The 23796-nt window shown below is 44.0% G+C and overlaps 1 protein-coding gene across 2 annotated transcripts in view; it reads left to right on the top strand.

The window, feature by feature from the left end:
- The window catches only part of SEPTIN11 (septin 11), an 89044-nt gene that overhangs the window by 48661 nt on the left and 16587 nt on the right, over positions 1 to 23796 (top strand). For both annotated transcript variants that reach the window (XM_060147981.1, XM_060147982.1), the window contains exons 3-7: positions 4108 to 4303; positions 13172 to 13358; positions 16475 to 16636; positions 21454 to 21550; positions 22770 to 22938. In XM_060147981.1, the coding sequence (XP_060003964.1) occupies positions 4108 to 4303; positions 13172 to 13358; positions 16475 to 16636; positions 21454 to 21550; positions 22770 to 22938 (811 nt within the window). The remainder of the gene's footprint in view (positions 1 to 4107; positions 4304 to 13171; positions 13359 to 16474; positions 16637 to 21453; positions 21551 to 22769; positions 22939 to 23796) is intronic.

The following is a 23796-nucleotide window of genomic DNA, read 5'->3' as shown; positions in this document are numbered from 1 at the left end:
CTGGTCTTCCAAGGGGACTTGAAAGACCAGCATGCTTTGGCTAATACCACCAGCTAATACCGCGGCTGGTGGTATTAGCTAAAGCATGTCCCACCAGAGGCGATTCTATGAGGAGTTAAAACAACACAACGTAGCTCTCTGATTATCTGGCTTCATCCAAGAATAAAATCCAGAATGTTTAGAGGAGGCAGTCAGACCTTCATGCACAGCTATTTGAATAAATATGATAATAATTATCCAAGGAGCCAGTCTTGGCAGTCAGAGTCAAAATGCTGAATCATAGATCAACTATTTACTCAGTTTACAATTAATTACCTTCTAATTCATAATACATTCCTCTGTGTGTTGTTTTGTTTTTGTTTTGTTTTTTTCTTTTTTAATAACGTCCAGCTTAGAGCTTGCGGTTTAAACAGAATGGAAGGGGCAAGCCTGCTTCCCACGGTGCGATGGGTGTTACGCTCACCAGCACTGGCAGACACGGGAGAGACAGAAGCCCCAGATAGCGCTTCAGGAGTAAATCTCTAATTATTCTAACAACTGTTCAGGCAGATGAATTTATAACAGAATAAGCAACAAACTCTGAAAAATCTACCGAAGTGGCAAATGTCAATATAAATGATCACCATGATCATTTTTCTTTTCAGTTAACTGAAAAGAAATGCCTGAAACTGAATGCCTGCTCTGTGCCAGGGATTCTGAAATGTTTCAGAGTTGCTGCCAGTCATTAATTGTCTCAAAATATTGTAGTTGTTGGGTTTAAATTGGAACCTATGCCAGGTAGGCTTTTGGTTACTCAAGTCAAAAGAAGCCTTTGTGCTCTTGTGTGTCCTCAAAAATATAGAAAATGCCTTCTTTTCTGATTGACCTCAACAACAAACGCATTGAAAAGCTCTCCTAGTTCTAGAATTCCTTTTATTCCAAAAGCTGTCCTTTCTTAGTGAACTGCTTGTGGTGAATTGCACTGCTGCTAGAGTAGCTGTGTCTAATTAGGGCTCTTCAAAGCACAGAGCATAGGAATGGAAAGCAAAGCACTCTGAAATTTAGAGTAACAGTGGTTTTTCCAACCCATGGATTAACCCTGTGCTGTAAGTAGGCCCTGGAATGCTAATTGTTCGTAATTTCCACCTTAATGCAAATAATAATTAAAATTACCTTGCCTTTGAAAACAAAACAGAACATGGTGTTCTTGATACACATATGCTTAACTAATTCCCAACTTAGTAAAATGTGATGGTAATTTCAGTCCTGTCCAGGTAACCTAGAATCCTTGCCATGTAAATGGAAGTCTTTATTGCTGTTTTTACGGGAAGAGATGAAAGTTAAGTGGGTCACTTTCCACTGATAGAACCATTACCTTATAGGGGAAATTTTATAAATAGTTCTGCTGTTGTGCCTTTTTCCCTGTTCTGAAAATAGGTAAATTCTGAAAAGAAGTTTGCTCTATTGAGAAAGTACTGAATGACTGGAGTACCTTCAGTGTAGAATTGCCTTGCAGATTCTGTGTATCTTACAAGTGAGAACGCTGTTTTGTTTCTGTGTCCATTACTTCGTAACTTTGTTTTGTTCCAAGTTATTTTGTTAAGTCCCCAATGGTCGATATCAGCTTGGTGAGCATTAGGGAACAGAGACTACTTTAGGTTACTTTTATTGATGGGTCTTTTTTTGTAAGAATATGAAGGAAAGTAAGGAAGACAGGAGACAGTCTCAAGTGCTACACAGCTAGACTTCATGGAGACCTGGAATGACATTCAGGATATTACAGAAGTTCAAGAAGTGTCAGTTGCTGTTTTTCTTCACCATTTTATCCCCAGCACCTATGCTTGTCACATAGTAAATACTCAAGTATTATTAATGAATCAATTTCAGGTACTAGTGTCTACCGTATCTATCTGCTCTCTTTCTCCTGTATGTCCAGCTAATGGTCCGTCAGCAACATGTCTTCTATTTATTGGCAGCCTTTGCTGCCTCATGGCATCTGATTTTTCGCTTCTCTCAGCATATCTTTTCTTTTTCATGCCATCGTGCTGCGTGCAGGTTCAAACTCCCAAAGAGAGAAGTTTGATTGGATAGACAAGTCACTGTCCAGTATAGAGCATTCTCACAGCACTGGCGTCCATGGGTGCCTTTGGACAGGGGGCTAGCCCTGGGCCAGTTATCTGTGGTCATTAGCAAGGTCCATGTTGTAAACTATGGTCTTGCTTGTGAGGGGAATGTGGTGATGGCAGACATTTAAAATATCATTCCCATAATAGTAAATCAGAGTCTGGCTAAGTATTCAGTCATGTTCCAGGTCAGATTCTAAGCTATGGGAGATCAGGCCAGTTCGTTGTTGTATTCCCAGAACTTGGTACTAAGCTGGAAAGGAGACTGGCTGAAAGAAGACTGATGAAGGAGGAAATTCTTTGATCTTAGATGTATCGGGTCCAACGGGTAAGGCTGAAGAGTTAGGCAAATGTCCTTGAACAACTTTTATCCTACAAGTGAATCCCGGTAGTCAGGGGCAAACCACATAAGGCTTCTAATTAGAGAAAGCTCAATTACAGGAAGATTCCATTCTACTTCATGTTTGTACTGTGTTGGAAAGCAATGAGTAATACAGAACTTCTAACTAGCAGAGGTATTTTGTCAGTGGGAAAGTTGCCCTAAGGCTATTAATCTCAGAGCTGGTTTTCCCCCCATGGAATTGACACCATCCTAAAAGTCACTATGGCAATTTTTCAGAAGAGAGGTACTGTTCTAGGACCATCATGGGGTTGGGATTTGTTGAAAGGGCCGCAGTATATTGGTATGTTTAAATTGAGCTGAAAATCTAATTGGGAAATTTTCCAGAGTTTTTTCTTTAAAGGCATTCCTATAGATAATGTTTCTCGATATCTACCATCACACACTCGACCACCACCCCTGACAAGGGTGGGTTCTTTCTCACTGCCAACTAGTTTTGACTCAAGAATTAGTATATAGAGAGAAAATTTTTCTTGGTCTTATTTTGAAGACCAAGCTAACGTTCTCCATGCATGGCTCCACATTTGGGTCTTACCATTTGATTGGTGTAGTGGTGCTAGGTACCTGCCACTCTCCTTTGCATATATTAGGGGCTCAGTAAGACTTAGCTGACTTGAATTATCAATGTGAATTAATAAGGCCAGTGTTGCAGGTTATTTAACATCATTCAGTTTCATTGTCACAAACATCCGCTTGAAACTGGGAAATCTAACAAGTGCTTGCCATCTGCTGAATAGGGAGAGAAAATGGAGATAATGGAGGATTCTCACAGATTCATAACCATACCTAAAAAATATTAGGCTGTCAGTTTTCTCTGTAACAGTAAAGTCAGGATGCTGTGTTGGTTGAGTGTAGGTGTTAGAACCACACAAACTTGGGTTAGAAGCCTGGCTCTGCCACTTAACAGTGTGACTTTAGACAAGTTACTTAGACCTTATCTAAGCTTTAATGCCCCATCTGTAAAAGGGAGGAAAGAGCAGTACTTATTCCATGGGGGTTAGTACTAGGGTTTAAATGAGATAGTGCATTGGAAGCTCTTACCACAGGGCCTGGTACAAGGTAAGCGCTCAGCGGCTGTAGCTGGGTTTGTTATGATTGCTATTGTTTGTCAAGTGTGTTGTTTTGAAAAATGTAATTCTTTTCCACAACAGGAGATGGTATCAAGTAATTCAATACAAATGAATCAGTCTTTTGAATTTTCTTCGTAACAGAAACTCAGCAATATAGAATTTTTTTTAAAGCAAAAATGTTACATGCCAACATTTAGGGAAGGAGGAACTACGGTTTATGTCTTTGAAATGACCACAAACTGACCACAGGCAAGCTTATAGGTTCTAATTCTCTATGCAGAGGTAAAGAAAAGCATCTTGATATGTAAGTTCAAGATCTTTTCTACTGAACGGTTTTGGAAATTCATTAAAGCGTTTCTCGGGAAGTATTCCATAGATCACACGTGGAAAGAACTATCTTTTTGTGGTGGGATTTTTGATGATACTGACTTTTCAAAAAATTTTACTGTCATGATGATGAAAAACTCATGATGATGTGAACTGGTGTCTCAGAGACATTGACACATTCTTTGATTTCTCCCTTGTGGTCATGCAGGCGAGACGGGCATTGGCAAATCCACGTTAATGGACACTTTATTCAACACCAAATTTGAAAGTGACCCAGCTACTCACAATGAACCAGGTGTCCGGTTAAAAGCCAGAAGTTATGAGCTTCAGGAAAGCAATGTACGGCTGAAGTTAACCATCGTTGACACTGTGGGATTTGGAGACCAGATAAATAAGGATGACAGGTACATCTTGGGATTTTGTGGGGATGTAAATGAGTGAGAAGGTAACAGGATCCATCCCGGATAAATGCAAAGACTAAATGTTCGCTAGTTATGGGGCTTGGTCTCCTATCACCTAAAAGATAAGACATTCTTGTCCTCTGAGAAATTTTCTTAGAATGTTCTTGAGGTCAGAATCAGCTAGTGTAATTGATTCCAGCTACGGTAAGGAGAAAAGGGATTTGTTAGAAGGCATAAGCTACCTTATGGCATATTTCCAGGAGAGTCATGGAACCAGAATTGGGCGCTTTCCCACCTGGAACAGCAGTCTAGAGAAACACGTGCAGTTAGTGGAACCCCTGCCGCAAACGACCTTATATAGTTTGGTACCTGTGACACTGGGGAGAGGTCTCTAGAACCTTTACCCAGTCTGTCTCAGAGAGCCAAATGCCTTTACCATCGCTTGCAAGAAGAACCCCTTTCCCTGTGTGGGCCTCTGCCTTGTGTGGCTCCCTTCCTGCTTCCAGGTCTTGTATGGCTGCATCTGCTTGGTAGAAAGTAGACCAGATCCAGAACACTAGCTGCAAGAGAGTCTGGGAAGTGTGGTTTCTCGTTTTTGTTGTTGTTGCTGTTTTAACTCTGCCAAAAATAAAAAGGGGGGGGGCATTAAAAAGTAAAAGGAGTTTGGAATGAGCGTCTGCCACGCTCTCCTAGTCTCTGAGACAGATTGGGATATTTGACTGAATCCCCAAATTCCTACAGATCTGAATGAAAACTTGGAGTCAATATGATTTTCCCAAGAAGCCAAAGCCCGGGATTTAGTAGACCCGGGTTGTGATCTGGATTCTGCCCATGAGCAGCTATGGGACCTTGGCAATTTATCTCACTGTGAGGGAAATGACCTGGGTACTCTCAGGCCTCTTCCAGTGGGATCTTCTTAGGTGGGGTCTAAGGAAGGGCACTGGGAAAGGCTAAGCCTGGAGGAGGGGTGTGGTAATAATACACAGCTGATACAGTGCTATCAGCTCCTAAAACCCCAAAGTGAAGAAAGCATGTTTGTGAAAGATCGGTTGGAAGAATTGTCGCTGACTTCCAGCCAGCGCAGGATCTTAATATCGATGCTAGTGCCGTGGCCTGAGCACTGTGTGTCCTTTGTGCATTGTCTGGGTCTTCCTGTGGGCTGCTCGTACTTGGGTGGCCCGCTGGGCGCAGAATGGCCACATTGAGTCTGAATATTGAGTGTGGTTTCAGTGGAGCCTAGTGAGGAATTCAGATCGCTCTCTATCCAGCAAGGGTTTGTTAAGCTAATTTGATAATATATATAACAAACTTCTTTGTCAGTGTAGAAGAAGGACATGTTTAAGCTGCTTAAGAAATAAAATGTCTTTTCAGAATTTTGGTCCTGTAGTTTGTATGTCGACAGAAGCTGTTAGCTATGTCAGTCTCACGTATTCATTCACTAAAACTGGTTTACATAGACTTGATGATCTAGTTATAAAAGAATATAGTGAGGTTTTACTTTTTTTCTTTTTTTTTTTTTGAGGTGAAGCAAACAATCATTTTGTTGACTCGAGTTCTTTCATTTACATCTTATCTCAGGCTATTTTGCTTTAGTAGTTTAGCACCCATCAGTTAGTAGAGAAGGCTGTCCGCATCCACAGGTTTTACTTTTATAAAACACACATAGTCATTTCATAAAGCCAAGCAAGTTTGACCCTTTTCTCTGAGTTGCTGTGTGCCCTTATTTGAGGGAAGCTGTTAAGCCTTAAACCTTCTTGGTGTTAATCTCAAGATCACCCATCCTATTCACTAATCTTGACTTTAAATGCCTTATGATTGTTTTATTTTACTTTTTTTTAACTTTTATTTTTTTTAATTTTTATTTTGTATTTTTAAATTTATTTTTGGCTGCTTTGAGTCTTTGTTGCTGCACGTGGGCTTTCTCTAGTTGCGGTGAGCGGGGGCTACTGTTCGTTGCGGTGCGCGGGCTTCTCATTGCGGTGGCTTCTCTTGTTGCGGAGCATGGGCTGTAGGTGCGCAGGCTTCAGTAGTTGTGGCATATGGGCTCAGTAGTTCTGGCTCATGAGCTCTAGGGTGCAGGCTCAGTAGTTACGGCGCATGGGCTTAGTTGCTCTGCGGCATGTGGGATCTTCCCGGACCAGGGCTCAAACCCATGTCCCCTGCATTGGCAGGCGGATTCTTTTTTTTCCAACATCTTTATTGGAGTATAATTGCTTTACAATGGTGTGTTAGTTTCTGCTTTATAACAAAGTGAATCAGCTGTACATATACATATATCCCCATATCTCTTCCCTCCCACGTTTCCCCCCTGCCCTCCCCATCCCACCCCTCAAGGTGGTCACAGAGCACCGAGCTGATCTCCCTGTGCTATGTGGCTGCTTCCCACTAGCTATCTACCCTACACTTGGCAGTGTACTCATGTCCATACCACTCTCTCACTTCGGCCCAGCTTACCCTTCCCCCTCTCCTTGTCCTCAAGTCCATTCTCTGCGTCTGCCCCTTTATTCTTGTCCTGCCCCTAGGTTCTTCAGAACCATTTTTTTTTTTTTTTAGATTCCATATATATGTGTTCGCATACGGTATTTGTTTTTCTCTTTCTGACTTACTTCACTCTGTATGAGAGACTCTAGGTCCATCCACCTCACTACAAATTTCGTTTCTTTTTATGGCTGGGTAATATTCCATTGTATATCTGTGGCAGGCGGATTCTTAACCACTGTGCCACCAGGGAAGTCTGTTATGATTGTTTTAAATACTTAAGTTCATTCTCAAAAAACGTTTGAGAAAGTTAAAATTAAACTGTCCCAGGCCCAAAGATAATTCCAGAAGGAGGCTTCCAGAGACATTTTTGTGCAGTGACAGCTTAATGGGAATAAGACACCAAATCATTAAGTTACATTATGTTTGCTTAGGGCTCAAGAAACTTCATGAGTACCAGGTTTTTTTGTTTTTTTGTTTGTTTGCTTCATTTTCCTCCAAACTGTGTATGTTGTATGTGTGTGTTTTGTAAAGAGGAATTTGAACCATTTTATCGAGGGCTATGTATTGTCTAGATATATTTTAACTATCTGTGATAGAAGTATGAGCACATAGTAATGGCAGAGAAATATTTAACTCATGCTCTAGCTGAGCAAGGAGCTCTATTTTATGTATAGGGCAATTTAAATGCTCTTCAGTAAGCGTTGGCCTGTAATACAGGAGCAGTTGTTAGACATAGTAAGAAAGATTTCATTTTGCATCTGTCAAAATGGACTATCTGTACATTGTGTTGGAGTGGAGGAAAGCTAAGCACAGCTGAGCAGTTGCTCTTAATTTATGACCTCAATGCCAGGGAATGATGGAGAGGTTCTTGCCGGAAGGCTGTCTGCAATGCCCACTGAAACAGATGAAGAGAAAACCCTGATGACAGGCAGAAGTGCACGCTGGTCCTCGTGTGGTCACGGAGCCCCCGTCCGAGCAAGGCGGGTCTCCATCTCTGACCTGCGCAGGTCTCTCCCTGGGGTTGGGGAGTGCCATGCTTGTGCACTCCCTGATGGGAAGACATCAGCTGCACCTTCTCAGGGTGTATTCCTGCAGGAATGAGAACCGTCTTCCTGCATTTTGCTGCTCAGTTTCTATGAGCTGTTCTAGCTCTGAGTCATCGCCTCAGCACTGCCATTGCATTTTTACTTCTCCCCTAAATGGGGACTTTTCCTCAGTCTGGTGGGTTTTCACTCACCAGCCCTGAACAGCAGGTGGCCAGTGCAAGGGCTGATCCACACGTTTGCAGCTGGAGGCCTCTTTAAGAAATTATCTGACTCATTTGGGTCAAATAATAGTTTCCAAGGAGACTTAGAAGAGAGGAAGTGTGATATTAACCTAACCTACATACCAAGTATTTTTTTTTCTTCTGAAATTTCTTGACCAGCTGTTGCATAACCTCTTTAAGTGGCATTTAGAACTCTGTGCCCCAGAATGATTGTTCACACTGTTGACTATAAACCCAAATGTCTGTTAAAAAAAAGTCATTTGGATAGGGTCTGCTTCCTTCAAAAAATTGGAAGTGGGATTTGCATTTTTGTATCGATATGTAAACATATGGAAGGGGCTGTGCTGTTTCTCTAAACCCATGATTATTTTTACTACTTTGAGGATTAGGCAAGCTTTTCTGCCATCGATGCAAGACTTCAAGAATGTCCCAGTTTGTTTATGTAGGCTTCGGACATGTCAGCATTCCTGCATCATTATCTGCCTGGGACCAGGCTAGCTAGAAGGAGGCAGGAAGAGAGATCTGGTAAGGTTTCCTGTTTTGTTTAACAGCACGATTAACTCTTCGTGGTCTAAGGGCCTCCTTGTTTTGCTGTCTGTACTCTTCAGTAAAGAAGGAAAGAGGTCTGGAGAAGAAGGGAAACCAAATTTTGCCGGAGTGCTGGAAATAAAAGAATTTGTTGGCCTCACATTTGGGAGGTGGGAGCTAGAATGTCAACGGCATATTACAAACTATAATGGTAATCAGTCCTAAAAAAGCATGGATAATTGAAATCCACTGAGAGAATCCTCAAACTCACCAAATCTTTATCAGAGTTATAAAATGGTAATGGAATGGACTGTTTGGTCTTCAAATTCTGTCTTAATTACACTTTCTGGTAGATGTAGTTGAAGGATAAGGAAAATTAACTTTGGCTAATAGATAGAAAGATGGTAGGTACCTGGTCACATATGAAATGGAGAGTCAGTCCCCGAACAATGGCATTGGCTGTTCTGCAGGTGGGTGGCTTGGGTGGATAGAAAACATTGCATAAAATATTTTTTCCCCATCAGTTTTAGGGTCAACCTCTGTCAATTTTTTTGTGTTTTTTAATGGCTGCAGATTTATGGGGGGAAAAAAAACAAGTGGTAGATAAAAAGGAATATCCCATGCCTTAAAAAGAAATTATGTGAAAATGTAAGGACTTGATTTGATCTGCCCTATCCCCCCTCCTTCCCCCACCCTGCCCTTTCCTCTGCTTGATAAGGCTAAAATCCACAGAAGTTTGAATTGGCAGAACAGAATATAAATAGGTATCCTTGCTGTAAGAATGGAAACTAGCAAAAGGCAAAATAGGAATGAAGTTTCCTTATCTTTATGACTTTGAGTGTAGATAACTTATGGACAGGAGTAGGAGAGAGGGCAGAGAGTTTGTTCAAAGGATGTGAAGGGGAGTACAAAGCCACTAGGCTGACTCATTATGCATCAGGAAGAAACTGTTTCATCAGCATAATTAAATCTTGAACACAAGGCATAGTGGTTATGGTAAATTGTTCTCCTGAAATACATTTATTTGTTTATAATGATATAGAGGGTAAAATGGATGGGATTTTGTGCTTGGTTGTGTGTAGGAGGTAGGAGAGGAGGTCTCTGGGTTGAGCCCCGGGGTTCTGACACGGCCAGTGGTCTGGATGCGGGTGCAATTTGCTGACCTGAGGAATACGGGGGAGTGTGGGTCTGGGGACAAGATGAAGAGTTTGATTTTGGACATATTTAGAAGAGCAAGTGGAAATATCTGGTAAGCAGTTGGATGGATTGGTCTGAAACTTGGGTGAAAGATCTGGTTAAGTGAAACACAAGAGTACATGTGATTTTCCAAGGAAACCACATACAGGGAGAAGAGGGAGATTGAAAAGATTGGCCCAAACTCCTTAACAGGTTATGGCAGAAGGAAGCCCGAGGTATAGAGGAGAACAAAAGATGTCTTTGGATATACCAAATCCAGGGCAGAAAGCATGCCTCACTGGAAGAGGAGAGGTGCTATGCCTCCCATAATCCTGGAGGATCAGAATCAAAACCAAATGCAAACTGTTGGTGGGAATGTAAACTGTTACAGCCACTATGGAGAACAGTATGGAGGTTCCTTAAAAAACTAAAAATAGAACTACCATATGACCCAGCAATCCCACTACTGGGCACATACCTAGAGAAAACCATAATTCAAAAAGAGTCATGTACCACAATGTTCATTGCAGCACTATTTACAATAGCCAGGACACGGAAGCAACCTAAGTGTCCATCGACAGATGAATGGATAGAGAAGATGTGGCACATATATACAATGGAATATTACACAGTCATAAAAAGAAACAAAATTGAGTTGTTTGTAGTGAGGTGGATGGACCTAGAGTCTGTCATACAGAGTGAAGTACGTCAGAAAGAGAAAAAAATACTGTATGCTAACACATATATATGGAATCTAAAAAAAAAAAAAGGCTCTGAAGAACCTAGGGGCAGGACAGGAGTAATGACTCAGACGTAGAGAATGGACTTGAGGACACGGGGAGGGGGGAGGGTAAGCTGTGACAAAGTGAGAGAGTGGCATGGACATATATACACTACCAAATGTAAAACAGATAGCTAGTGGGAAGCAGCCGCATAGCACAGGGAGATCAGCTCAGTGTTTTGTGACCACCTGGAGGGGTGGGATAGGGAGGGTGGGAGGGAGACGCAAGAGGGAGGAGATAAGGGGACATATGTATATGTATAGCTGATTCACTTTGTTATAAAGCAGAAACTAACACACCATTGTAAAGCAATTATACTCCAGTAAAGATGTTAAAAAAGAAAACAACAAATGCAGAAAGCAGCAGCGTACTTGGGCCACTCTTGTGGGGAGGAGCTCAGAAGCTGCAAATCAGGAACTGGGGAGGCAGGAAGGAGCACCTGCTGTGAGCTGCTCTCCTCTCCTTGGGGCTAAGAGGGCGTAGGGGGACCTTGATTCCCCCAGTCACATGCCTCGGTGTCAGGAGACCGAAAGCTCAGGCCCTGGACTGACAGGGCATGGGTGGGCCTCGCTGGAGTGGCCTGATCATAGTCATGAGTCAGTGGCAGAACAGTTACCATGGAAAGCGGGTCAGTGTAAAGTTCCTTTTTTTTTTTTTCCCTCTCTTTTTGAAAAGTCAGGCTTGCTTTTCTCTTATTTGTTGTTTATTATATTACTATGAAATAGTTATATCTCACAGTTTTATGGGCTAATTCTTTATCTATGTTAGCTCCCTTAATTTGTCACATTAGCTGTCTCATATAGGTAATATCTTTGTCCTTGATATTACCTATGAGGAAATTGAAACACAGAGAGGTTTAGTAGCTTGCCCAAAGCCACACAGCTAGTAAATTATGGATTTGGAGTTTGGTCTTAGGTGGTCTGGCTTGAGTCCATGCTTTTAACCCCCATTTTATGTCACTATCCTGTCCTAATAATGGCTATTGCTATATAATTCCTGCCTATATTTTAAAATTGGAAAATGGAAGAGAATATTATTGCTTGCTCATCCTTTCTATTGGAATTCATTGGGATTTCTACTGTCGCGTTTAGAATTTTATTTAGGCACATTCTACTTTTTCTTGAAACCTCTAGAGATTTCGTCTGCTCACATTGAAGCAATGGATTATGATAACTCACCAAGGAAAAATATAAAAAAACCTTTTTCTGTTTTCAGTTTTGGTCATACATTTTTGTTTGTTTGTTTTGTTTTGTTTGTTTTTTCTTTTAGGGCATCTGCTGTCATCCTCATTATAAAAGATTTATAGTTCTCTTTCAGGGATTTCAGTTTAATTTATGGATCCGAGAGTTGACTGTTGAGAGGTTCTTATTTTTCTTAATGCCTAAACCGCTCCTCAGCAAGGTAGTAAGTTTGGGGAAGAATTAACCCATTTCATTCCTAATCAGCCCATGTCATTGCTGCTGACCCTTACTTCTGAGCAGTCCCCTTGGAGACCCGGAAGAGTTCATGGCTTTTCCACAGTGACCTAATGTACTGTTTAATCCCTGGAGAACATATGGTTTATTGAATATGTCTTCCCAATATGCTATTAGTGATTGTGTTTTTGGTCAGCTAATAGAGTCATGTGTAATTATTCAAAATGGATTTGAATTATGATTTGGTGAGAAGAGAGGGTTACAGAGTTTACTTTCAGATCATAAAATTTGAGAGCTGGGGAGAATCTTGATCATAATAGACCAGGCAGTTCAGTTTATAGATGAGGTTATGGCACGCGCAGGGCTTTATGAGAGTACGGAGAAGCCCATGTCCCCGGGGGATGGGGGCGCAGGAGCAGGGAGGGGCTGCCAGCAGGAGGAGGTGCTGCATCCTGAAACTGCAGAGCAGTTTCATCTTGTGCACCGATGCCAATCAGCTGGGAGAGGCTGTCAACATCACTTTATTGAGACAGATTTTGAGGCTCAGTTTTGGCCCAGCAGGAAAGAATGCCACAGTCTCTAGCAATACCTTGATGGGTGCCATGGGGGGAGTGACAGTGCGTCTCACCTATTTCCAGTTGCTGTTTTAAAGGCCGAATGTTAGCCAGGGGAATAATAGGAAGAAGACCATTCCAGGTTGAGGTGTGGGGGGATGGGATGGCTAGCACGAGGAAAGGCACAGAGGCAGGCGAGAGCTTGACATGTGGGACAGAAAGGGTGAGCCCCGGAAGGGGTTGGAGAGAGGGCCTGGGGTGATGTTCAGGGGCCAGATGGCTAAAGGCCTGGGCTGCCAAGGTAAGGAACTTGGGCCTTAGCTCTTAGGGAAGAAGGAGCCACTGAAGACTTTCCTGGAGGATTGTACAAAGAGGTTTGAGACTAGCAACATGCTGATTTGAAAATGTGTTTTAAAAAACCTTCTGGGGGCTTCCCTGGTGGCGCAGTGGTTGAGAGTCCGCCTGCCGATGCAGGGGACACGGGTTCGTGCCCCGGTCCGGGAAGATCCCACATGCGGCGGAGCGGCTGGGCCCGTGAGCCATGGCCGCTGAGCCTGCGCGTCCGGAGCCTGTGCTCCGCAACGGGAGAGGCCACAACAGTGAGAGGCCCGCGTACCGCAAAAAAGGAAAAAAAACAACAACAAAAAAACCCTTCTTCTGCATCCTAGCTATAAGCCGATCGTGGAATATATCGATGCCCAGTTTGAGGCCTACTTGCAAGAGGAATTGAAGATCAAACGTTCTCTCTTCAACTACCACGACACCAGGATCCACGCATGCCTCTACTTCATTGCCCCCACTGGACATTCGCTGAAGTCCCTGGACCTGGTCACCATGAAGAAGCTGGACAGTAAGGTACTCACTGCTGTTCTGGGTACCGTCCACTCTCCTGTAAGATCACTTCTATCCGGGGGCCCCAATTTAACTCTGCTTTCAGTGTAACTTGGTGTTTTGTTTTAAAGACTATGTTTTAGAGCAGTTTTAGGTTCACAGCAAAACGAAGAGGAAGGTGCAGAGATTTTCCACATACTCGCTGCCCCGTGACATGCATGGCCCCACTCCCACCCCATTGCCAACATTCCCATCAGATGGTGTATTTGTACAACTGGAGAACCTACAGTGCCACATCACTGTCATCCCAAGTCCATAGTTTACATGAGGGTGCACTCCTGGTGTTGTACATTCTGTGGGCTTAGACACATTTATAATGACATGTATTCATCACTAGAGTATCATACAGAGTAATTTCACTGCCCTAAAAGGCTTCTGTGTGCCACCTGTTTATCCCTCCCTACTTCCTAACCCTGTGTTTGTTTTTTCTGGTTGACGGAGCCATAGGGTTTTGAAAAAAATGGTTCAAAACCTCTCTGGATATTAGGACAAAATAAAACAAACAAAACCATGTAGCTTATTACAAAGTATTTTTAGTTCTTAAATTAGCACTGGTGTATGCTCTGTTGAGGGTTGGGGAATTATACAGTGGAGACACCTAAAGGGTCGTAGGAAGCCTTAAATTTAGTGAGATTGAACTATAATTTCATGCTTTGTTTATTTTCTTAAAAACTTTCTTTTAAGTCTCTCTTTGAAAGGTTTTTACAGGCTTGGCTTTAATTTGAAGTTTAACATGGAAAAAAAACTTTATTTTTTTTTTATCTGTGTGATAAGGATGGTCCAACTTCTTAGATTTTAAGACTGAGCTGCACCATTTGTTCAAAAGAAGTGGAGTCTCAGATCAAGCCTGACCCCTAACCTTTGCACATTTATAACCTTTCTCCTTCACAACATTTGGAGGAAGGGACTGATGAGTTTGACAACATTTGATGATCTACTTTATGATTAATTGAGCTATAGTATTTCCTCTTAGATTCTAACCTCCTTTTGAGTTCAGTACAAAGTCTTACCTTTAGAGGGCTTTGTTGGGTGTTATTTTCTGTCCGAACAACACTGTTTAAAAGATGCCTTTGCTCCGGAGGGACGTAATACTGAGAGAATGCTGAGAAGATCAGCCTGTCCCCAAGGCCTCTGCCTGTACCAGCCCAAAAAGGGGCCTGCGGGCTGACACCGAGCCAGGCACCCGGGGCCCCCAGCTTGCGCAGACGCACTGCTTTACAGAAACATATTCTACCAGCCAGAAAGGAGTCCTGCAGCTAGAGCACTCTTGGGAGAATAAATGGAAACCCTTCCTCGTCTCATTTGATTCAGCTTCAGTGAACCATCGATGGTGGCTCACTGGGCAGGGAGGTCTGCTTCCTGCCTGTCGGGTCCTTGAGGGCAGGGCTGGGAAGCAGACAGCGGGAGGTGGCTTCCTCTCTGAGGCTGAGCTTGTAGACCACGCCAGGGTGATATCCAACAACAGGAGTATGCTTCAATTTAAAAAGGGAAAGAAAATAAGGCAAAACAAACAGCTAATCAAAACAAAATAAAACAATCGCTACAAAGCTGGTTAAACTGCTTTCAAAGAACTATTGTTGTAGAGCTGAAGTGCTAGGGAGTATCTGAAAACGGTATTGTCAAGGTTTGTTGATACAAGTAAAGTGAAGAGTTAAGGCAAACAGATGACAATTTCAGACAGGATTTCCAAGCACCTGCCACTGAGGAAGAAGAGATTTTAAATCTAAATTTGCTTGGTTCCTCTATCTACTCTAATCAAATTGGCCAAGAAGATACGAACCTCTGCCATTTTGTCCATGTTGATGTTAATCCAATACTAAGTGTGCACAAAAGTTAGCCAGTACAAACCATAGGGAGGGGTTTGTTCCCCACGTCCTGGTCCAGGCGTTCTCCCACCCTCAATGATGTCTGTCTCGCTGAGGCAACTTGCTGCGGGAAGCCCACTCATGATAAGGTTAGGATTGGGTTGAGGAATAGGGCAGGACAGATTTTTCCATCAACGGGTCATCTCACTCTGGTTTATCAGGGATATTTGACTTGGCTCTTGGGATAAAAGGAGAAGCAAAGGAATGCAGATGTGACCCGGAAAACCCCCCCAAAGACTCCCTCTTCTCTGGCTGGGACTGATCGCTTTCTCACGGAGCCTGTTCCCTTTTCACCTGAGCTGGGTGGAGAGCATGGTCCCCGGTATCAGATGTCAGTAGCAACTTGTTGAAACCTCTGTACCAATCAGGGAGTGGAAGAAAGTTAATTGTAAAAAATCGATTTTAAAGAATGTGTCCTGTGGACAGTGCTGGGGTAAGTTGGGAGCAGAGTGTCCCACCTTGGGCTTTGGGGCTTGCACTTGAGGGTCCTTGGCCCTCGTTCTGGGCTTTCTGCCAGTGTTGTCAAACGTCAGAGTTCTTACCTGGTCTCTGTATCTGATGCTCTGAAAGTGAGCCTTGTCTTTTGGCACTAGGTCTCATTCGGGCACAAAGAAGTAATGTGATAGAAGCTGATTTTCAAGAGAATTAGTTGGTGTGATTTTGAAAAATTTAAAAGTAGGTGAAATCAATTTTGTTGCGGTTAATACTTAGGTTCTCTGCTTCCAGCAGTTCTCAAGTCATCAGAAGAAAGAAAGGATGCTGTCCTGCATAGAGCTGAATATTCCACTATTCTAACTAATGAAAAGCTTGGTATTAGACTGTTAGAAACAGGCAAAAATCAAACTCCTAAAGTAGCTGGGAGGAGTCAAAAAGGAGTGGTTACTCAAAGAATAGGCTTCTTTGTTACCGCTCTTTGTCATAGAGTAACACTTCCTTTTACATGGTAAAGAAGAATGAGGTGGCATAGAAGAGGAAATTATGAGGATGCTTTCTTTCAGTGCCAGATGGGAGCGAGTAAAAATGTTCAGAGATGGAACTAAAAGATTATTCCATATCTTCTTAATTTTGCATCTAGGTAAAAAGTCCAATATTTAATATCATCTCTATTTCTAAGGGAAGTCTTACAATTTCTGCTGCTTTGTTTTCTGTATTTTATTCATTTGTCTATTTTTCTTACGTTGGAATCGTATAAAAATGGATGTGTTTGGTTTATAGGTGAACATCATTCCAATAATTGCAAAAGCTGACACCATTGCCAAGAACGAATTGCACAAATTCAAGAGTAAGATCATGAGTGAACTAGTCAGCAATGGAGTCCAGATATATCAGTTCCCCACAGACGAAGAAACGGTGGCAGAAATTAATGCAACGATGAGTGTAAGTCCTCAAGTAAGAAAGGACCAACCAGTGATTTTCTTGAAAGCTTTTCTTAGTAGCAGCATTGTGCAGTGGCTAGAACATTGGACTAGCATCTAACATACTCAGTGGGGTCCAGCTCTGCCACTGTTTCAAGTCATTTAATCACCCTACTCCTCAGTTTGTCCATCTGTCAAATGGGAGAGTTAGACAAGATCTCAGATCTCCTTCCTGCTCTAACAGTTATGATTTCCACAGCAAATCTTGTGGGAAGGGAATGCCAGCCCAGCACCATTTCACACAACGCAGCTTAGAGGAACTAGCTCTCTGCTTGCTTCTGCCAGTGTCAGCAGAAATATATCCACCTGCCTCTCTTTTGCTTCTGTGATTGGTTCCTGCCTTTTTCTCCTTTCTGCATTCCCCACCCGTTCCTGAATCATGAGGTAAACTGGCAGTGGAGGGTAGAATTTCCACATCACAGGGAGGAATGGTCAGGAGATAAATGATGAAAGCTTCAGCAATCTAGGTGTGCCTGTGATATAATCTCTCCTGATGACACTCCGTCCTGCTAGTCGATACCCAAGTCTTTCCCACTGCTCCTGTGTGTCTCGTGGCCGTGGCTCACCTCTGTGTCACGTAACTGTACCCATCTTTCTTCAGTTGGGAATGCCCGACTTCTGTAGAAGAAGCAGCATTCTTCACACATAGTTGATGCCCACTGAGGGTGTTTGGAATTCTTAAAACTGCAGGTTAGCTTCAATGGAATGTAATTAGAAGCTGTTAAATAGCTTGGCCTTCCCTGAATACGTGCTCGAAATTGATTCAGAAGTGCGCTGGTGGCAGCAGAAGTCAGTCTAGATTTTTTAATTTGTGGTCCGTTGAGGTATGTTTTACTTTCCTCAGATCTGATCATGACAAGTGTCTAATCAAGTCATTATTAAAGGCACTAAAGGTGCTCTTTTTTTTTTTTTTTCCCCCGGTACGCAGGCCTCTCACTGTTGTGGCCTCTCCTGTTGTGGAGCACAGGCTCCAGACGTGCAGGCTCAGCGGCCATGGCTCACGGGCCCAGCTGCTCCGCGGCATGTGGGATCCTCCCGGACCGGGGCACGAACCCGCGTCCCCCGCATCGGCAGGCGGACTCTCAACCGCTGAGCCACCAGGGAAGCCCTAAAGGCGCTCTTTTAATTAACAGCTTTGTTGAGATATAATTGATATACTGTATGACACCCATTTAAAGTATACAATTCAGTGGTTTTTAGCGTATTCACAGAATTGTGCAACTATTGCCGCAATCCATTTTAGAACATTTTCATCACCCCAGGAGGAAACCGTATACCTTTTAGATGTCAGCCCTCTAACCATCAAACACTGGCAACCACTAAGCTACCTCCTTGTCTCTGTAGGTTTGCCTGTTCTGGACATTTTATATAAAGAAAGTCATACTGAAGCTTGTCTGGAGAATTAAATGACTTGGTCAAAGCCTTCCAGTTAAGAGCAGCACTGGGATTCTGACCCAGTCCACCTGGTCCCAGTCTCGTTGCTGTTTGCCATCGTGATTAGGAGACCAGACTAATTCCACAAAACTGCTTCTTCCTTCTTCCATTCAGCATACGGACTTTTCTAGATATGGCTGTTATCATTTAAGGAGGAACTTTTCCCATAAATCACTCCCAACATGATTAGGGCTTTGGAAGGGAATGTAACTTTCCCCTTCTCTGGGAAATTGTTGAATTTAAAATTTTACGGGGCGTCCCTGGTAGCCCAGTGGTTAAGAATCTGCCTGCCAATGCAGGGGACACGGATTTGAGCCCTGGTCCGGGAAGATCCCACATGCCGCGGAGCAACTAGGCCGCTGCACCACAACTGCTGAGCCTGCGCTCTAGAGCCTGCGTGCCATGACTACTGAAGCCCGCGTGCCTAGAGCCCATGCTCCGCAATAAGAGAAGCTACCGCAACGAGAAGCCCGCGCACTGTAACAAAAAGTAGCCCGTTCTCACTGCAACTAGAGAAAGCCCGTGCACAGCAACGAAGGCCCAAAGCAGCCAAAAATAAATTAAAAAAAAAATTTTTTTTTAATAAGTAAATAAAATTCAGGGATCTCATTAATGCAGAGATAGACCAGCTCGGCTCTGTCCTAGTCTGGTCACACTGAGTCATGTGACCCCCTCTGGCTGTCGTGCTCCTGTGTCCAGGATAGTAAAGGGTCTGGAATTCTTGGAAGGAACTGGAGAGCAGATTCTTCCTGGGAAATGGCCATGAGGGCATGTGAAAGGAAGGTAATCGTAGGGGAGAGCGACTAGACTTACTTAAAAGGTAGAACCAAAACCAGAGGGCAAAAGAGCATTGCGGGCTTTGGGCCCAGTGAAGTGCACGTTTAACTCGTGGTGCCTTCATCACAGGTAGTTGGTGGGCAACAGATTCTGCTTCAACTCACTCAGAAGAGATACCATGGAGGGAATTCCTACAAAGGCTCCAGCCCTAAAATTCTCTGGTTCTGGGTACTGAGAACTTGGTGATAATAGTAGTGCCTGACATTTTGACATTTATGGAGCACTTATTACTATGCATCGGGCACTGCTCCAGGCTCCACATTTAATGTTCACAACAGTCCCACGGACCCAAGCGGAGGAGCGTACTTGGTTATAGCATCACTAAAAGCTCAGGCTGGGACGGCACGTGTTTATTCGGCTGTAGGACTGCCATTTGGGGTCAGTGGGATTCAGGAAGTAACATGAATGAATACCATCCAGTTTTTCTCTGTATATCCCTTCCTGTCCTTTTAAATAATTTTGCATGGCCATGAAACTAAATTTGTGTTACATTTCTTGGAAAGAAAATACCCATGAATCTTTGCTCTTTTTCTCTCTTTATCAGATTCACAGAACTGATATTCCCAAATTCATTGTGCTCTTTATCAAGGAATTTTCTTCTAGGGTCTTCCTTGCAGGCAGTTCCTGGTGATGAAATCCCATATGATAAGTGGAAAGCAGATTTCCTTGGCGGTTGCTTTCGTCACTCAGGTCGAGCGGAGGGGGCAGTTCCCTGGGTCGGCACAGCAGAACGTGGGCTGGAAGGGTCCTATTACCCCTCAGCTCCAGGGAACCACATTTCAGGTCCAGATGCTGAAAAAGAGAACGTGCTTTCTTTCCTTCCTACAGAGTGTGAGATGAACTAGAAAATATAAGTATCTGGAGCGCCAGACCAAATACCAGTTGGGCGGCCCGGGCTGAGGATTTTGCCAAGCTCTGGGAGAGGATCTGGCTTTAAAACACTCTTGTCTGCCTCAGTGTATCTGTAGTGGAAGAGCACTGGGTCAGGGAGCCCTAAATAATAATTCTCAGAGCAGCCATTTCAGATGTTATTCTCACGTGCTAATAGGAGAAAGATAGAATTACTGTTTTCTCCCCGGAATGTAGCCATAGTTACCAAATAAACCAACGTGGCACAGCCAGTTGTCTTGAATAGTAGCTCTGCTCAAGGTAAGTCGGGGTGCAAGGCTTGAGCCAGTAAGTGGAGCTAAAGTATATTTGACTTGAATTTTGTGCAATGATCAACTGTCTGAAGCAGTGCTGTTCAGTAGAAATATAAGCCACACGAGTAATTTAAATTTTCAAGTAGCCATATTTTTTTTTAAATAAATAAATTTATTTATTTATTTATTTATTTTTGGCTGTGTTGGGTCTTCGTTTCTGTGCGAGGGCTTCCTCTAGTTGCGGCGAGCGGGTCCACTCTTCATCGCGGTGCGCGGGCTTCTCACTACCGCGGCCTCTCCCGTTGCGGAGCACAGGCTCCGGACACGCAGGCTCAGTAGTTGTGGCTCACGGGCCCAGTCGCTCCGCGGCATGTGGGGTCTTCCCAGACCAGGGCTCGAACCCGTGTCCCCTGCATTGGCAGGCAGCTCAACCGCTGCGCCACCAGGGAAGTCCCAGTAGCCACATTTTTAAAAAGTAAAAAGAAACATAAAATTAATTTTAAGACCTTATTTAACCCAGTATATCAAAAATATCATTTCAACATGTAACCAATATAAAAATTATTAATGAGATGTTTCCATAGCAGGGCTTTGAGGGCCTCTGTGTGTGTGTGTGTGTGTATTCTTTTTTTGTCGTACCACGTGACTTGTGGGATCTTAGTTCCCCAGCCAGGGATTTAATCCAGTCGCTGGCAGTGAGTGTCGAGTTCTAACCACTGGACTGCCAGGGAATTCCCCCAATGTATAGTTTATAATTACATACATCCCAACTTGGACGCATACCTAACTTACTGCTAACATATTTAAAAGTTTTTCAATGTGAAGTAAGTACCAAAAAGATAATTTTCCTTCATGTTTGCATCTACGTTAACAAAACTGGTTCTTCTTTTTTTTAAGAAGATCTGAGTTTGAAGCAAAGTGAAATGCAGTCCTACCAAAACAATAAAGTGATAATTAATGGAAAAATATTTCACACTGCTTCCCTTTAAATGTAACTTAATTAAAAGTAAATAAAATTTAAATTTTCTTCGTTTTACAAGCCTCCTTTCAAGTGCTCAATAACCACATAGACCAGTGGCTAGTCTCAGGCAGTGGACATCCCATGCTTACCATAGAATCGCAAAGACTCCTAGTTTCCCCCTGAGTCCAGCTCATGTCAGATGCTTGGCATCTGGTTGTAGGGGGGCTCGGATACACGAAGCCCAATCCCACTGAACCGTTGAGCCCCTCGCTCTTCTGCCCTCCCTCGCCCTTTTCTCTTGCCCTGAGCAGAAGCCTGCGGGGGGAGGGGGCGTGTGGAAGCGGAGGAGAGCACGTGTTTGCAGCACGGGGAGGATAACCGCTCTCTGTCCTGTGTTGCTGGCAGGTCCACCTCCCTTTCGCAGTGGTCGGCAGCACCGAGGAGGTGAAGATTGGCAACAAGATGGCAAAGGCCAGGCAGTACCCCTGGGGTGTGGTGCAGGGTACGTGCGCATCGCGGGGAAGGGCTTCCTCGTGTGTCACCCCCAGGGTGGCTGTCCCCGCGGGGTTTGGGCGGGTCCTTGACGTGGGCAGGTGGAAGGGGGTGGCAGGGTTTTACACCTGGCAGTCGTGGAGGCCAGAAAGAAGCAGGGAGGCTGGGAAGCAATGGAGAGAAGTGGTTGCAGAGCCCTAGTGCCGATGAGGCAGCCCCCCAAGAATGCTGGGTTGTGTGGGGAATTTCGTATAAATTCCTGCTGGAAGAGAGTTCTTCCCTGGGTGTTTGAATGAGTTCTTCATCAGCAAAGAATAAGAAAAGCTGCAGAAAGCTTCTTGCGAACAAGAGGATACTTGTTTCTCCATTATCTCTGGAAAAATTGTCTTCTTGGTTTTTTTTTTTTTTTTGGAAATTGTCTTCTCAGTAAATATCTGAGAACAAGGGACCTATAATTGTTGTGGGACATGACCACAATCTCTAACCTGAAGACATTTCCTATGTCACTTTGATGGGCAAGGTCTCAGATTCTATTACCAACCCTTGTGTGTTGTGAGGGAGGGACGTCCAATGCTATAGATTAAGCCCGGTGGCTGCAGAAAGTTCCCTCATTGGCTTATGATATATCAGTCCTCCGTTTCCTTTGTTCTGAGTAAAGGCAATAAATCTGTGAGACAGGAGAAAGCACAGTACCTTTGAGATCTGTAGGAAAATTATGGTTTTTATCAATCTTCCCAAATTCTCTACAATAGAAAAACTTGCTTTATAGTGTTGTTGATAAAATTAAAGGAGATGATACATAAACACTGCCTTGTACAGGTCCCGACAGCACGGAGGGGCAGAAATCGGCCTGGCTTTGGAGCCAGAGGTGACGGGGTCTGAATATAGACTCTGCTGCCTCTGTCTGGGAGGTCAACCTGCTCATCAAAGCCACGCTCTGCGTCTGGGAATCCTGCTAGGCAGAACTGCTACCAAGAGTCAAGACAGTATTGGCAAAGCTCCTCCCACGGTGCCCCGCCCTCAGCAGCCACCCTCATCAATCATGGTCCGGGCTGTCAGAAATCCTGTCTTTGTAGGGGTGTAAGGAGGATCCAGTGGAGGACCTTCGGGTGACCTTGAGGCCTCCGAGATTTCAGGGGCAATGGTAACCACGTCTTAGAAAGATCACTTCAGATTTTTGTGACCTCGCTGCTGAGAGCCCTCCCCGCCCTCTTCCCCATCTCCTGCAGTTGAGAATGAAAACCACTGTGATTTTGTGAAACTTCGGGAGATGCTGATCCGTGTGAACATGGAAGATTTGCGAGAACAGACTCACACCCGCCATTATGAGCTGTATCGGCGCTGTAAGCTCGAAGAGATGGGGTTCAAGGACACCGACCCTGACAGCAAGCCCTTCAGGTATGTGGGCACCTGGCAGTCAGGCCCCCCAGGCAGCGGTGTGAGTGGCATGCTGGTGCATCACAGAAATGCTCGTTGGATTGAGAGATGGGTGGTGGAGGGACCTGGAGGGGGCAGATTCATAGCACGGATCGCCAGGCGTTGCGATAACCGCTTTATTTGTATCATCTAGAGTACCCGATGCAGCTGATGTCATTATTGCATCCTCATTTTACAGATGAGGAAATGAAGGCACTGCACGTGTAAACAGCCTGCCCAAGGAGGAAGTGACAGGTCTGAGTTTTGAACCTCTGTTCTTAACTGTTATACTCACAGAGGCACAGAACCTGGTCCAGGCATTTGCACAGGTGTGGATGCCCACTACAGTTTGTCCCGTTCATTTTTGCCAAATAGGTTTAACTTGCCATGTCTCCTACTTTCTGACGTGCTCTTACTAGGTTCCAGTGAACCAGTACAAGTCTAACAACACGAATGAGTACTGAAGGAAACAACTTACAGAACATTTGCTATGTCTTTTCCCACACCGCTGACGGATTGAGAGGAAGAGGCAAAACGTGAAGGGGAGAATATCGAAGTTAAAGTAGAATTAGTGGCCCTGCAAGGGCCAGGCCCTGTTAGAGCCCAGTGGTGGGGAAGGGTTGGTGGGGGCAGAGCGCCGGGGCCACTCCAGGCTTGGTGAACGGTCAGAGGAAGGTTTGCCGCCACCTGGTACAGGACAGGATTGCTTCACGGGCATCTGAGTTGAGGTGATGTGAGGTGTGTCTGTGCTTGGCGCCTGTACTGATCGGGGGCCACGGTTCCTTGGAGAAGACTGTTTTCCTCCTCTTTTGTGGCTGGCCTGGACTCCCACTCAAACGT

This window comes from Lagenorhynchus albirostris, chromosome 4, assembly GCF_949774975.1.
Source record: "Lagenorhynchus albirostris chromosome 4, mLagAlb1.1, whole genome shotgun sequence".
In the NCBI taxonomy this organism is placed as follows: Eukaryota; Metazoa; Chordata; class Mammalia; order Artiodactyla; family Delphinidae; genus Lagenorhynchus; species Lagenorhynchus albirostris.
Note: the sequence above shows the minus strand (reverse complement) of the source record. Positions and strands in the feature narration are given on the sequence as shown.